Source organism: Stegostoma tigrinum, chromosome 21 (genome assembly GCF_030684315.1).
Source record: "Stegostoma tigrinum isolate sSteTig4 chromosome 21, sSteTig4.hap1, whole genome shotgun sequence".
NCBI classification, from domain to species: Eukaryota; Metazoa; Chordata; class Chondrichthyes; order Orectolobiformes; family Stegostomatidae; genus Stegostoma; species Stegostoma tigrinum.
Genome location: NC_081374.1, coordinates 44,947,670 through 44,963,184, shown reverse-complemented (window position 1 = coordinate 44,963,184; position 15,515 = coordinate 44,947,670). Strand labels below are relative to the sequence as shown.

General features: G+C 43.9%; 1 protein-coding gene across 4 annotated transcripts in view; it reads left to right on the top strand.

The window, feature by feature from the left end:
• Positions 1-15,515, top strand: part of LOC125462632 (sodium-coupled monocarboxylate transporter 1) — an 80,241-nt gene that overhangs the window by 56,930 nt on the left and 7,796 nt on the right. The window contains exons 10-13 of one of the 4 annotated variants that reach the window (XM_048552855.2): positions 3,599-3,666; positions 5,921-6,007; positions 10,556-10,758; positions 10,927-11,103. In XM_048552855.2, the coding sequence (XP_048408812.1) occupies positions 3,599-3,666; positions 5,921-6,007; positions 10,556-10,758; positions 10,927-10,957 (389 nt within the window). In that variant the 3' untranslated portion in view covers positions 10,958-11,103. Of the gene's footprint in view, positions 1-3,598; positions 3,667-5,920; positions 6,008-10,555; positions 10,759-10,926; positions 11,104-15,515 lie in introns of those variants that run through there. The other 3 variants (XM_048552853.2, XM_048552854.2, XM_048552856.2) reach the window with 3 other exon arrangements.

Below are 15,515 nucleotides of genomic sequence, written 5' to 3'. Positions count from 1 at the left end.
GGCCATCTCCAGCACATCCCTCACCTTCCTGGACCTCTCAGTATCCATCTCAGGCAACCAGCTTGTAACTGCTGTCCATTTCAAGCCCACCAACTCCCACAGCTACCTAGAATACACCTCCTCCCACCCACACACCTGCAAAAATTCCATCCCCTATTCCCAATTCCTCCGCCTCCGCCACATCTGCTCCCACGATGAGGCATTCCACTCCCGCACATCCCAGATGTCCAAGTTCTTCAAGGACCGCAACGTTCCCCCCACAGTGGTCGAGAACGCCCTTGACCATGTCTCCCGCATTTCCCGCAACACATCCCTCACACCCCACCCCCGCCACAACCGCCCAAAGAGGATCCCCCTCGTTCTCACACACCACCCCACCAACCTCTGGATACAACGCAACATCCTCCGACACTTCCGCCATCTACAATCCGACCCCACCACCCAAGACATTTTTCCATCCCCACCCTTGTCTGCTTTCCGGAGAGACCACTCTCTCCGTGACTCCCTTGTTCGCTCCACACCGCCCTCCAACCACACCACACTTGGCACCTTCCCCTGGAACCGCAGGAAATGCTACACTTGCCCCCACACCTCCGCCCTCACCCCTATCCCAGGCCCCAATATGACTTTCCATATTAAGCAGAGGTTCACTTGCACATCTGCCAATGTAGTATACTGTATCCATTGTACCCGGTGTGGCTTCCTCTACATTGGGGAAACCAAGTGGAGGCTTGGGGACCGCTTTGCAGAACACCTCTGCTCGGTTCGCAATAAACAACTGCACCTCCCAGTCGCAAACCATTTCCACTCCCCCTCCCATTCTTTAGATGACATGTCCATCATGGGCCTCCTGCAGTGCCACAGATATGCCACCCGAAAGTTGCAGGAACAGCAACTCATATTCCGCTTGGGAACCCTGCAGCCCAATGGTATCAATGTAGACTTCACCAGCTTCAAAATCTCCTCTTCCCCCACCACATCCCAAAACCAGCCCAGCTCTTCCTCTCCACCCACTGCATCCCAAAACCAGTCCAGCCTGTCTCTGCCTCCCTAACCTGTTCTTCTTCTCACCCATCCCTTCCTCCCACCCCAAGCCGCACCTCCATCTCCTACCTACTAACCTCATCCCACCTCCTTGACCTGTCCGTCTTCCCTGGACTGACCTATCCCCTCCCTACCTCCCCACCAATACTCTCCTCTCCACCTGTCTTCTTTTCTCTCCATCTTCGGTCCGCCTCCCCCTCTCTCCCTATTTATTCCAGAACCCTCACCCCATCCCCCTCTCTGATGAAGGGTCTAGGCCGGAAACATCAGCTTTTGTGCTCCTGAGATGCTGCTTGGCCTGCTGTGTTCATCCAGCCTCACATTTTATCATCTAAGATCTGGAAAATTGTTGGGTTTATAATTAAAAAGAAGGTAGGTGGAGCAAGTGGAATAGATGCCGAGCACCCCACACAGCAAAAGACAAAGGGAGTGCTAATGGTGATAAAGGGGGCATATATATGTAAAACAGATGTAAATGATAGGTGTGAAAAGAAGATGGAGTGGGGAGTGTGGAGGAGGAGAGGGATTGTGATCAAACTGGACAGCAGAGATCATGCTCTAAAGTTGTTAGCTGTTGAACTCCTCGAGACTTCAAGGTGCCTGAAGGGAAGATGAGGTGTTATTCCTCCACCTCAAAAAACACATGATTCACTTGAAGACTGTAGGAGGCTAAGAATGGAAATGTTTGCATGGGAGCAGGATGGCTCATTGAAACGATAAGCAACTGGAAGGTTGGGGTCATTCTTATGGACAGAGCAGAGGAGTTACGCAGTGTTCACGCAGTCTGTGCTTTGTCTTGCCTATATAAAAGAGACTGCATTGTGAGCAGCAAATACAATAGATTAGATTGAAAGAAGTTCAGGTTAAATGGCGCTTCACCTGGATGAAGTGTTTGTGGCCTTGGAGAGGTGAGGAAGGAGGAGGTGAAAGGGCAAATGTTACATCTTCTGCAACTGCATGGGAAGATGCCATGGTGGACTGAGATTGTGTTAGGAGTGGACAGGTCATTGTGGAGGGAACAGTCTCTGCAGAATGGTCACAGCAGTTGGAAGGGGAAGATTTTCTTGGTGGTGCCATCTGTTGGATGTGGTGGAAATGGCAAACGTTGGTCCTTTTAATGAGGAGAGTAAGAGGGAGGGAGGGAACAGGTGACAGCAAAAGTACAGGAAATATGATCGACAAAGCTGAGAGCTCAGTCAACCAGGGTGGAGACAGTTTCCTTGACTGCGGTAAAAGGATAACATTTTGGATGCCCGTCCAATAGAAGGTGTAATCATCAGAACAGATGTGACAGAACGGAGAAGTTGGGAAAATGGAATTGTGTCGTTGCAGGAAGCAGAGTGTGAGGAAGTGTAGTCGAGGAAACTGTGAGATTTGGTGGGTTTATAATGCATATTGGTGGGCATCCTGTTCCCAGAAATGGAAACAGTGAAGTCAAGGAAAGAAGGGAAAACTCAAAGACAAACCAGGGGAGGTGAGGGAAAGATGTAAATTAGAAGCAGATCAATTCATTTTTTCAATTTTGGGTGACAGCAGGATATAGCACCAATGATGTAGTCACTGTATCGGATAAACAGTTGAGTGGGGGCCAAAGGCAGACTGAAATAATGAATGTTCTGCACACTCCATGAAAGAAAAAAGGTGGCAGTGAATGGATACTCTTCAGGTCTCTTTTCAAGGAAGAAGCAGAGGACATTCAGACCATCCTGATGGGCAATGAACAAGTAGACGAATTATACATCTAAGTTGAACAGGAGGCAGCTAATGGCAGGGAACTTAAAATTGTGGATGTAAAGCGTCAGAAGAATCACGAAGATAAGTGGAAACAGACTGAACAAAGGGAGTGAAATGCAGTCAAAAAAGGAAGAAATAAGCTCAGTGGGGCAAGAACAGGCTGAAACAAAGGTTGTGTTTGCACGTATGCTCACCGCTGATATAATGCATTCTTTCTTGCCCCTACCTCCAGTTATCCTCATGTCTCGCTGCCCCTCAAAACCTTTCCCAGATCACTTCTTGTTCTTTCAAAGTTTAGAGTAGCAGCTTCTCTAAATACCCTCAGTCACCAAAAGTCCAAGTTCAGTATACTGAATGTGCAGACCACCTAGCTGGCCTATCTACTCCATGCATGAGCAAAAATCTCCAAGTATGTATTGCAGCTAGAACTCCACATTGCTACCCAAATTAGGCTTTGCTGGCCAGGGAATCAACTTCAAATATGCACCTAATTAACTCATGTAGCTCCCAAAAGCTTGTTACCATTGACTAAGATTGGAAGAAACTAAACTAAATTAATTACAAAATGCTTGCGTAGCTCTTATAAACAAATTAAAGAGTTCAATTAACCAAATTTCTGAGTTGAGTACTCTGTCTTAGTTTTCTGTGAACTACCCTCCATCTGTGTTAACTCAAATTTCTTCTTTAACCAATCCAATTCTAAAATTTTGCCAGTAGAATGAAGACCACCCATATTTTGTAAATCACTGTGTTTGGCAATGAGTATGCTGCATTTAAAAGGGCTGTGCTCTTCTACATGAGTTACTTATTTGTTTCATAGGTTTAATGTATGGAGTCATCTGCATTGGAATGGCTGCATTGTCCTCTCTGATGGGAAGCGTACTACAGGTAGGATTCACCTAAACTAATAGATGTAACCAGACTTCTGCTGAATTTTACTCTTCATCAGCATGTCCAATGCTCAGGCCCATTAATGCAATTTTCTCTCATTTCAATCATCCACTGCTGGGATAACACATTTGGCTGAGGAATATATTCATTCAACACTCCAGTAATGCACATTTGTCACTCACCCTAACCATTCCTACTGGATGATGTGAGATTTCAACATCCCATGGTCAGATTGTCAAAGGTTGCCAGTTTAGCACTGCAGCTTTACCCTACTTGTAAGGGAATTTAGAAACATGCTGTCATGATCCCAGTACTGGACAAATCAGATTCCAGACTGAAATCTAGCTTGATAGATCATGTCATTTTTAAATTGTCATGGTGGAATTTACTGAAACACAAGTTGCAAAGCTGTCAATTTGGTTTTAACAATAAAATGCAAGCTTATTACATGAGAGAAATTAAGCTAAGATAGAACAAACCAAGCATAGAGCATAATTTGAAAGATTTTGAACACACATCAAAATTAAATCCAACCTATCCCAACACCACTTTGCAGCTTTCCAGAGAGAGATCTCAATCACATCTATAGATTTGACTTAGAGGTTACTTTCAATTTGTAGTAGTGACAGTCTCATTATCTCTTCCTAAATTATTCACACATTTAGCTTCAATTCATGTTTCTCACTAACTTCTGGTCTGAAATGTTCAAACTAAAATCCTTGCATTGAGGTAAGCCCTATTTCCTGACAGTTCTGAAATAACAAATTTCTTCAGGACAACCAGTTCTTACATCTGGCACCAGCCAAGTCTAAACTGCCTCCAAGATTTTCAATCTATGTGTTTCTTTTTCCCTAAGCAAAAACCATCTTTTGATTTTTCTAAACCGAAAGCAAGCTAATGCTTTTTTAATGTTTGCTTTCAGCATAACCACTGAACAGAGAGGGGAGTCACCACCACATCATGCACATATTATGGGCTGTAAAAGTAATAAACACAGAAGTTCAGGTTGGAACTTTCACCTGATAAGATTTATGTGTAATTTTGTTCTTTGAAAAAATTCCTAAATTTCACATCCTCACAAAATACACAGGTTCTCTTAATTTACACTTATTGGTCTACTTCAGACTTAAGTCACATGTAAAGAGAAATCTATTCAACATTTAGCATCAGACTGGATGATAGTATCGAGGAAATGATTTCACTAAAACAGCAACAGATAATATTAACTACAGAATAAAGCCTGAACATTTATCCCCATTATCTGAAGTTTGCAATTATACTGGGCTACTTTTTTTGTACCTTGTATTTACTTGCGATTTTTTGGGCAGGATATTCCCTTTGGACATCTGAACCCTGCTGTCAGGTTCAAATGGGGATCTGGAGTCCACTATATGGGAGATAATTGCTGCTTGTGATTTAGGAGCCAGAGGTTGGTTTGCCATCCATTGATGAATCCCTGTCAAGGCTTGAGGGCTAACACAAAGCCAATCATCTTGAAAGCAGTAGAATAACATGGCAGATATCGGAGAGAGGACACTTCAAAATGGTGGTACCCTCTCTGCAAATATTTCATGATTAAAATACGTAATGGCCTCTGCAGCCAGGCCACCATTGTGGTGGGATACCTGCTGCTGCAATCCAAGTAGACTGAGAGAGCTCTTAAGTCTACCTGGAGTGTTGGTCCCTGGTCTGCTGCTTGGAACTTGTTCCCATGCAGCTGAATAGGCCTTCACCACATGCAGTGACCTGGAGGCTGACGCTGGCACAGAATGAACTGGGAAATTGGCATGCTAGGAGCGACATGAAGCTATGTACCCACCTCCATACCTGCCCTCAGACACTGCTGAAAATCCTGCCTCTCAGTTTGTGCTAGGTTCAACCCCAATTTTTATAGGGTTACGTTGATCTGCACGTCTATTAAGAAGCATTTTCTGACTTAATGCTTTCAATAAATTAACATTCTGGACTAATACAGACAGTGCCTTCAAGATCAAGCAAGTTTAATAGAGAACTGGAAATGTCACTAAAATATTCCAATGTCAGAGCAGTAGCAGGACTTTACAGCATACAATTTACCTAAGGATCAAAGGTAGCTAGCTATTCTGGTGACAAAAGGTTAAAACCTATTTGAAACTGAGAGGCAGAGGAATTTAAAATAAATCTGGTGATCTTCAGTGGTGTCAGTGTTTGTCCTTTTAAAACAGACATTATACAAGTATAAGGGCCCTCCACTTTCTCCTCTATTTTCCAGGCTGCCCTCACTATATTTGGGATTGTTGGCGGTCCATTGCTTGGTTTGTTCCTGCTGGGCATGATAATGCCTTGTGCTAATTCAGTTGTAAGTACCTGAAGACATCAGAGGTTGATAAACGGGTGAAATGGGAAAAAATGGGGGAAGGAACTAGAACAAAGAGGTCTAAAGAGATTTTGGGGTCTGGGTACATCAATCATTAAAAATGAGAAAAGTGTACAAAAAAATCAAGAACGCTAAAAACTACAAGGCATATTTAAGGTGTTTGTAAAGATGTGTAGCTTGGGTTGTGGGTGTAGTTGTTGACTTGCTTACTGAGCTGGCCTGTTTTTGCTCGGATGTTTGGCAATGAGTTTCATCACCATAACAGCATCAGTGAGGCTTCCAATTAAGTGATTCTGGTGTAGGTCCTTGGCCAGTTTGTGCGAAGGTGTGCCTAGTAGGGAGATAATGGGTCTGAGGGGGATGTCTGTAGCACAAGAGTAGCCTAAGGCAAACATAGACACGCAAGGGAATTCCTAGATGCATGGTTCTCAACCCATAAGGAAAACACATAGAATTGGATCCCACATACAAACCCAGACAGAACAAAATTAGAAATGACACAACTGACCATAACAGACCAGACAGTATAAATTTCAAGTGGAGTAGAACAACATCGCTTCATCTGAGACCTCATTGATGATGTTACCTGGCATGGTGATGAGGCATCTGAATGAAAACAACCAGCTCGGTGAGCAAGTCAGCAACCTCAATACAAGGCATATGCCATGCTTCCACTTTAGAGCCTTGGTTTGATTGCACTCTCTCTAAAGGCATCAAGAGCATTGATGCTTAGTCTGCTTTTTTAAAAAAAAATGAATCAACCTATTCAGAGATTTTGTTACACTCCTTAGGCACAAGTGGGATTTGAACCTGGGTCCACCTGGCTCAGATGTAGGAACAATGTGACTGCACCACAACAGCCTTCAGACAGCTGTGTCTGCTTTATTTCTTTATATTTTCTCTTTCCATCCAGAAGTGCTAATGCACAACTGAGCAACTGCTCCACCACCAAAATCACTGTGACTGTTTTTTGTTTTTTTTTAAACATACTGACCTCCAGTAGCAAAACATCCTTTTTTAATTCACAAAGAGATCAATTAGTGATTACCCGTGGGCCTTGTAGGGGTTATCACATTCCCATGCTAATATGACACCTGCTTTTAGGAGTATTTGTCTGTAGAATTTTGCCCCATTCCTCTTTCCTGGACTATTGCGAAGGGCCTGTTCAATTTACAATCATAGAGTGACTGAAGAGGAAGAGGGTCTTGTATCTTAAACAAAGTGTAATTTTTTTGCATGATATTGATTAAGGTTTGTCTGTTGGGCTGCAATTAAATGTATGCTGGAAGTCTCATTTATTACTGCTCAAGGTCCTGCTCTTTGCAGACAAAAATAATTTAACAAAATAAGTAACAGTCATTCCCTGGTTCATTTCTCATCTCAACACCTCCACTAATCAGTGTCAACCTGCTTAAATTTAAACAAAGCTTGACAGTTAACTGTCAGCAATTATTAACTGGTGTATTCTCATGGCAACTTCTCTGCCAATCTGACGTCTAATGCCAGCAAATCAGCACTCTTCTCTCAAATTGTTGAAATGTGTTTTCCTGCTCACTTTATTATTTCTTACAAATTGTCATGATGAGTGAAAGAGAGAAAACTTCAACAAAATGTCTTTTCTAAGCAATACTCTAATGAGATAAACATTTGTGACTCAGGCTATGAGGAGACCTTTGCACCTTCACTTCGTGAGATCCTAAGACGTTCAATCTTATCCCGATCCAAACTTGTATGACATCTTTAAACTGGTTTGAATTTAATGCAGCGTTCAACATTATCCCTTTCAAAGCAATTACTTTGTACAAGAGTTAAAACATGTACTTTGGATCTCAAAGCTGTTATGATAGTTTCAATTTGTCTGGATGCAGACAGGAAGCTGCAGGCATAACACTCAAGTAATAAAGTGATTAGATTCAGTTTGTTTTACGGATTAACGTCTTTGAGATTCATTAACCCAAGGCTAAATTAGATAACCTCAAAAGCAGCTTGAGGTTCATGTGAAATTACCCCACATCAGTCAAAGAGAATGCAGACAGCATGCCAACTTGGCACTGCTTGCTCATTGCAATGTTAGTTCCATGTTGCCAGGACATATTGCAATGCATGCATTAGCTGAGTGGGCAATATTGTTATCTGTTAACACTTATTTAAAGCTAACCTGCACAATTTAAATCTAATCTCCACTGCACAAATCCCACCTGCACCTCTTAAACAGAAGCAACATTGTAACTGCTGGCAGTGACAAGATCTTTTGGATTGTGCAAGAAACAAAGCATTGGCAAAGAGAGCATGCAAGAAGCTTTTCTAGTGCTGCAAAGGAGATCTTCAAAGAGCAGGTAGAAAAATAGATTTTCCATCTCCAAATTAGAAACAAGGCATGCTCCAGATTAAAAAGAGAGAACAAGTGTTCAGTAGTAATAGTGTAGAAGGTAGAATGTAAAGTATACTTTTTTTTCTTTATTCACTTGCGGGACATTGGCATCAGAGGCAGGTTGGTATTTATATTGTCCATCTTCAGTTGCCCTTGAGAAGGTGGTGGTGAGCTGCTTCCTTGTACCACGACAGTCCTTTTCTTTCGGGACAGAATTCCAGGATTCTGACCCAGCTATTGTGAAGGAACAGCAATATATTTCCAAGTCAGGATGGTAAGCAGTTTGGAGGGGAACTTGCAGGAGGTGATGTTCCCATGTATCTGCTGCCCTTGTCCCTCTAGATGGAAGTTGTCATGGATTTGGAAGATGGTGTCCAGGCATTTTTGGTGATGCACTGCATCTTACAGATAGTATACATTGCTTATATCAAACATGAGTGGTGGAGGGAGTGGATACCTATAGATGTGGTGCCAATCAAGCTGGCTACCATGTCCAGCATAGTGTCAAGCTTCTTGAGTGTTGTTGGGGCTGAACTCATCCAGGCAAGTGGGACAGCCTTCGGGGAGTCAGGAAGTGAGTTACTCGCCGCAGTATTCCTAGCCTCTGACCTGCTCTTGTAGCCACTGTGTTTACATGGTGAGTCCAGTTCAGTTTCTAGTCAATGATAATTGCTAAGTGGGGGACTCAGTGATGGTAACATATTGAATATCAATGGGCTATGGTTAGATTGTTTTGTTTTAGAAATGGTCATAACCTGGTATTTGTGTGATGTGAATGCATTTGCGACTTGTCAGCCCAAGTCCAAATGGTGTCTAAATCTCATTGCATTTGAACATGGATTACATCAGTATCTGAGGAGTTGTGAATCGTGATTAATACTGTGCTGTCATCAGCGAACATCTCCACTTCCTATGATGGAGGGAAGGTCATTGATGAAGCAGCTGAAGATGGTTGGGCCTAGGATATAACCATGAGGAACTCCTACAGAGATGTTCTGGAGCTAAGATGACTGCCTTCTGACAACTACAGCCATCTTCTGATGTGCCAGGTATGATTCCAATCAGTAGAGAGCTTGCCCGTGGTTCCATGTTTGCTACAGCTCCTGATGTTACACTTTCTCAAATGCGGCCTCTCTGTCGCTTTTACCTCACCTCTTAAATTCACCTCTTTTGTCTATGTTTGAACCAGGGCAGTAATGAGGCCAGGAGCTGAGTGGTCATGAAACAAAGTAAACTGGGCATCAGTGAGCAGTTTGCTGCTAGATGTTAATGTTACCTTCCATCACTTTGCTGATGATTGAGAATAAGCTGATAGTGAGATGAAGTAAGGGTGTTAATTGGCCAGGATAGATTGGATTTTTCCTGTTTTTTATGTACAGGACATGGCTGGGCAATATTCCACATTGGTAGATTAGCGAGGGGTGCAGCAAATGCTGGAGCATGAATCTTCAGTACTTTTGTGGAATGCTGTTCGGTCCCATTGCCTTTGCAGTATCCAATGCCTCCAACTGTTTCTTGATATCAAGTGGAGTGAATCTAATTGGCTGAAAACTGGCATTTGTGATACTGAGGACCAATGGAGGAGTCTGAGATGGATCATCCACTCGGAACTTCTGGCTGAAGATTGCTGCAACTGCGTGAGCCTTGTCTTTTACACTGATGTGCCGGTCTCTTCCATGATTAAGAATGGGGAAGTTGGCAGAGACCCCATCTCCAGTGATTTGTTTAATTGTCCACCACTATTCACGACTAGATTGGCAGGACTGCAGAACTTAGATCTGATACATTGTTTCTGGGATCGCTTAGCTCTCTCTATCACTTGCTGCTTCTGTTGTTTGGCATGCAAGTAGTCTTATTTGTTAGCTTCACCAGGCTAACAGCTCATTTTTAGGCATGGCTACTGCTGCTTCTGGCATACCCTCTGTGCTCTCCATTGAACCATTGATGACAATAATAGTTGAGTGGGGGATAAACCAGGTCAAATAATACTTGTGATCACTTATGTGGGATAAAACCCTAAGATCACAAGTCTTGTCTCAAGGGCAACATGAGAGTGAGTGCTATTCTCAAGGTGGAACCTGATGGCTGAATTTGTTATTATTTTACAATGCTGGTATTAAACATAATCACTGACCTGATGACTGTCTATCTGCTCGCAGGGTGCACTGTCTGGCCTTGCCATCAGTTTCCTACTAACAATGTGGATGGGAATCGGTGGGCAAGTTTATCAGCCACTACCTGATCAAACCCGACCGTTACCCCTCAGCACAGCGGGATGTTTCTTCAACATCACTGACACTCCAGAACCAGTGACAGGAAGCCCCTGGACAACAATAAACCAAGATACAGAGGTGACTTCCAGGTAAAGTGAGAAGGAATGCAAGCTTGAACAAAGTGTTTATGAGTATTCATGTTCCTTAAGCGGAATAGTCTGGTTCTGATGTAGGAGTTATATAATTTCATTAAATTACCTTTACAATATTTTCATTCTGTCTCCTTATGTTAGATATTCCCTTTTCTCTTTATTAAGGTCACATATCTCTCAGTTATTCCTAAAGTAACAACTGGATAAGTTATGCAAAATGGAGACACTGGATACTGCAAAGGCTACGGGCCCTGACAACATTCTGGCAATAGTACTGAAGACTTGTGCTCCAGAACTTGCTGCTCCCTTAGCCAAGTTGTTCCAGTACAGTTACAACACTGGCATCTACCTGACAATGTGGAAAGCTGCCCAGATATGTCCTGTACATAAAAAGCAGGACAAATCCAAGTCGGCCAATTACCGCCCCGTCAGTCTCCTCTTGATCATCAGTAAAGTGATGGAAGGTGTCAGTAACAGTGCTATCAAGCAGCACCTGCTCAGCAGTAACCTGCTCAGTGACGCCCAGTTTGGGTTCCGCCAGGACCACTCAGCTCCTGATCTCATTACAGCCTTGGTTCAAACATGGACAAAAGAGCTGAATTCCAGAGGTGAGGTGAGAGTGACAGGCCTTGATATCAAGGCTGCATTCGACCAAGTGTGGCAATTAATGGGTATCGGGGGCTAGCCATCCAGTGATTGGACTCAGACCTGACACATAGGAAGATAGTCATGATTGTTGGAAGTCAATGATCTCAGCTCCAGGACATCTCTGCAGGAATTCCTCAGGGTAGCGTCCCAGGACCAACCATCTTCAGCTGCTTCATCAATGACCTTCCCTCCATCATAAGGTCACAGGTGGGGATGTTCACCAAGGATTGTGCAATGCTCAGCGCCATTCATGACTCCTCAGACACTGAAGCAGGCCATGTTCACATGCAGCAAGGTCTGGACAATATCCAGACTTGGGCTGACAAGTGGCAAATGACATTTGTGCCACACAAATGCCAGGCCATGGCCATCAACAATAAGAGACAATCTAACCACTGCCCCTTGACATTCAATGGTGTTACCATCACTGAATCCCCCACTATCAACATCCTGGAGGTTACCATTGACCAGAAACTCAACCAGACTTACCACATTAAGAATGGCAACAAGAGCAGGCCAGAAGCTGGAATACTGCGGTGTGTAACTCATTTCCTGACTCGTCAAAGCCTGTCCACCATCTACAAGGCACAAGTCAGGAGTGTGATGGAATACTCCCCACTTGCCTGGATAACTGCAGCCCCAATGACATTCAATAAGCTTGACATCATCCAGGACAAAGCAGTCGCTTGATTGACACCAAATCCATAAGCATCCGCTCCCTCCACCACCGACACTCAGTAGCAGCAGTGTGTACTATCTACAAGATGCACTGCAGAAATTCACCAAAGATCCTTAGGCAACACCTTCCAAACCCATAACCACTTCCATCTAGAAGGACAAGGCCAGCAGATATATGGGAACACCACCACCTCCAAGTTCTCTCCAAGTCACTCACCATCCTGAGTTGGAAATATATTGCTGTTCCTTCACTGTCACTGGGTCAAAATCCTGGAATTCCCTCCCTAATAGTATTGTGCACTGCAGGAGGAATGAAGTGACTCAAGAGACAGCTCACCACCACCTTCTTAAGGGCAACTAGGGATGGGCAAGAAATGATGGCCAGCCAGTGATGCCCACATCCCATGAAATGAATAGAAAAAGAATCACCAAATCTTGCCTGTACATTTGGCACCTGGTACACAGGGAATTGTCAATAAGTTTTCTTACGTCCTTATGCTCCTGGAGCAGTTCACCAATACAACAGAACTGTTAGGACATTTGTTGGACCCTTTCACCACTGTACCTGCGTAAGTACCATCTACCTTCACCTGTGTGATCGAACAGTACAATCTCTCAAATATCAGGTGGAGATTGTTTTATTTTCATATCACAGACAGGCTCTCATGACTGGGGCCACTTCACTTACTCAGGAGGAGGGACAGGGTGCCAGAGAGATTGGGAATGCTGGTGAATGGTACCCACTGATATAGAGGTCCCCCATTATCAAACAGTAGAGGTGAGGGCAAGGAAAGGTATAAAATTAATGAGGAAAAATATCACCAACTTTTGACTCAGGCTTGGAGCTCTATGGTGGGCCCCAGCTTTACCGCACGGTGTCACTAACTCAGTTTAGCAGCCACTGTCCTCGGTCAAAGCACCAATTCTGTTGCTGCTTTATCTTTTCTGTGCAGGAAGGGAGCTTTAGGTCCCAGCCCAATTTCAGGTCCTTTGCACAATCTTAATAGTGTTAATTGGAGGACAAAGAGTAGGGAAGGTGTCTCAGTAACGATTCTGAGGAACTCCTGCAGAGATGTTCTGGAACTGAAATGACTGACCTCCAACAACCAGAACCATCTTCCTTCACACCAGGTAAGTTTTCTCTCAATTCCCATTGATACTCATTTTGCCCAGGGTCCTTGATACCATACTCAGTCAAATGCAGTCCTGGAGTTAAGGGCAGTCACTTTCACCTCACCTTTGGTGTTTGTAAACAGGTTAGGAGCTGAGTGCTTGATGGAACCTAAATTGAACATGAGCGAGCAAGTTATTGCTAAATAAGAGCAAGTGCTACTTCCTAACACTGTTGATGACACCTTCCACCACCCTACTAAAGAATAGACTGATGATGCAGCATGTGGCCAGGTTGGGTTTATCCTGTTTTTTGTGCGCAGGAAATACCTTGAAAACGCGCTATCAACAATCCTCTTGGCCTCATGGATGAACTGTAATCTTCCAGCTGCCAAATCAAGTTCTCCAGACAGATGGACCTCCTGCACATGTAGTCATCCAGACCGCCAGAAGCATCCGGGATTTCTGGTGCAGGAAGAGCAAATCAAGGGCCTAAGCTTCCAATACATATCCTACCTAAACAGACTACGGACCCATGCCTCTAACTAACTTTTACTCTGACTAGACTAGAGAAATATTATTCTTGTTTACATTATGAGGGATAGGACTTATGACTATTTGGAAAAGCATAGCATGATTAAAGGGAGTCAGCATGGCTTTGTGAGGGGCAGGTCATGCTTTACAAATCTTATTGAGTTCTTTGAGGAAGTCACGAGACAGGTTGACGAGGGTCAAGCAGTGGATGCAGTGTACATAGACTTCAGCAAGGCATTTGATAAGGTTCCCCACGGCAGGCTCATTCATAAAGTCAGGAGGTATGGGATACAGGGTGATTTGGCTGTCTGGATTCAGAATTGGTTGGCCGACAGGAAGCAGAGAGTGGTTGTAGATGGTAAGTATTCTGCCTGGAGGTCAGTGCTGAGTGGTGTCCCGCAGGGCTCTGTTCTTGGGCCTCTGCTCTTTGTAGTTTTTATAAATGACTTGGTTGAGGGGGGTGTTAGTATGTTTGCTGATGACACAAAGGTTGGAGGTGCTGTTGATAGTATCGTAGGCTATTGCAGGCTTCAGCGAGACATTGACAGAATGCAGAGCTGGGCTGAGAAATGGCAGATGGAGTTCAACCTGGATAAATGTGAAGTGATGCATTTTGGAAGGTTGAACTTAAATGCTGAATATAGGATTAAAGGCAGGATTCTCGGCAGTGTGGAGGAACAGCGGGATCTTGGTGTTCAAGTGCATAGCTCCCTCAAAGTTGCCACCCAGGTGGATAAGGTTGTTAAGAAAGCATACGGTGTTTTGGCTTTCATTAACGGGGGATCAAGTTTAAGAGCTGTGAGGTTATGCTGCAGCTCTACAAAACCCTGGTGAGACCACACTTGGAATATTGTGTCCAGTTCTGGTCGCCCTATTATAGGAAAGATGTGGAGGCTTTGGAGAGGGTGCAAACGACGTTTACCAGGATGCTGCCTGGACTGGAGGGCTTGTCTTATGAGGAGAGGTTGACTGAGCTCGGACTTTTCTCTCTGGAGAGAAGGAGGAAGAGAGGTGACCTGATCGAGGTGTACAAGGTAATGAGAAGCATGGATAGAGTCGATAGCCAGAAACTTTTCCCCAGGGCAGGATTGACTGCCACCAGGGGTCATAGTTTTAAGGTGTTAGGAGGAAGGTATAGAGGAGACGTCAGAGGGAGGTTCTTCACCCAGAGAGTTGTGAGCGCATGGAATAGTTTACCAGTGGTAGTCGTGGAAGCGGAGTCATTAGTGACATTTAAGCGACTGTTGGGCATGCACATGGACAGCAGTGAATTGAGGGGAATGTAGGTTAGGTTATTTTATTTTTGGATTAAGATTATTCCACGGCACAACATCGTGGGCCGAAGGGCCTGTACTGTGCTGTACTTTTCTATGTTCTATGTTCAAAACAAGCAGAACCCCTCTGTCAAATAAATTTATTCTTGAAGTTCTGAATTATGAATTATCTCTTCATGTTTTAAGCTGTACTTATGGATATTGAGTTAAGACCTATCATAACAGACAAGACAGAAATACTCATCAATGACCTACTTGGTCTTCTGAGACATTACACTCCATTTTTGTTGAAGCAGTTCCTCCACTGATCATATCTGCTTCTGGAACATCTCTGCTTTAGCTGTCACCTTTATCCTAACCGCCACTGCTCCAGAGACCCACACAGGTTTGCCATCAGAGATAATGGGAACTGCAGATGCTGGAGAATCTCAGATAACAAAGTGTGGAGCTGGATGAACACAGCAGGCCAGGCATATCTGCTTCTGGTTTGTCAGATTACCAGCTCTTGCT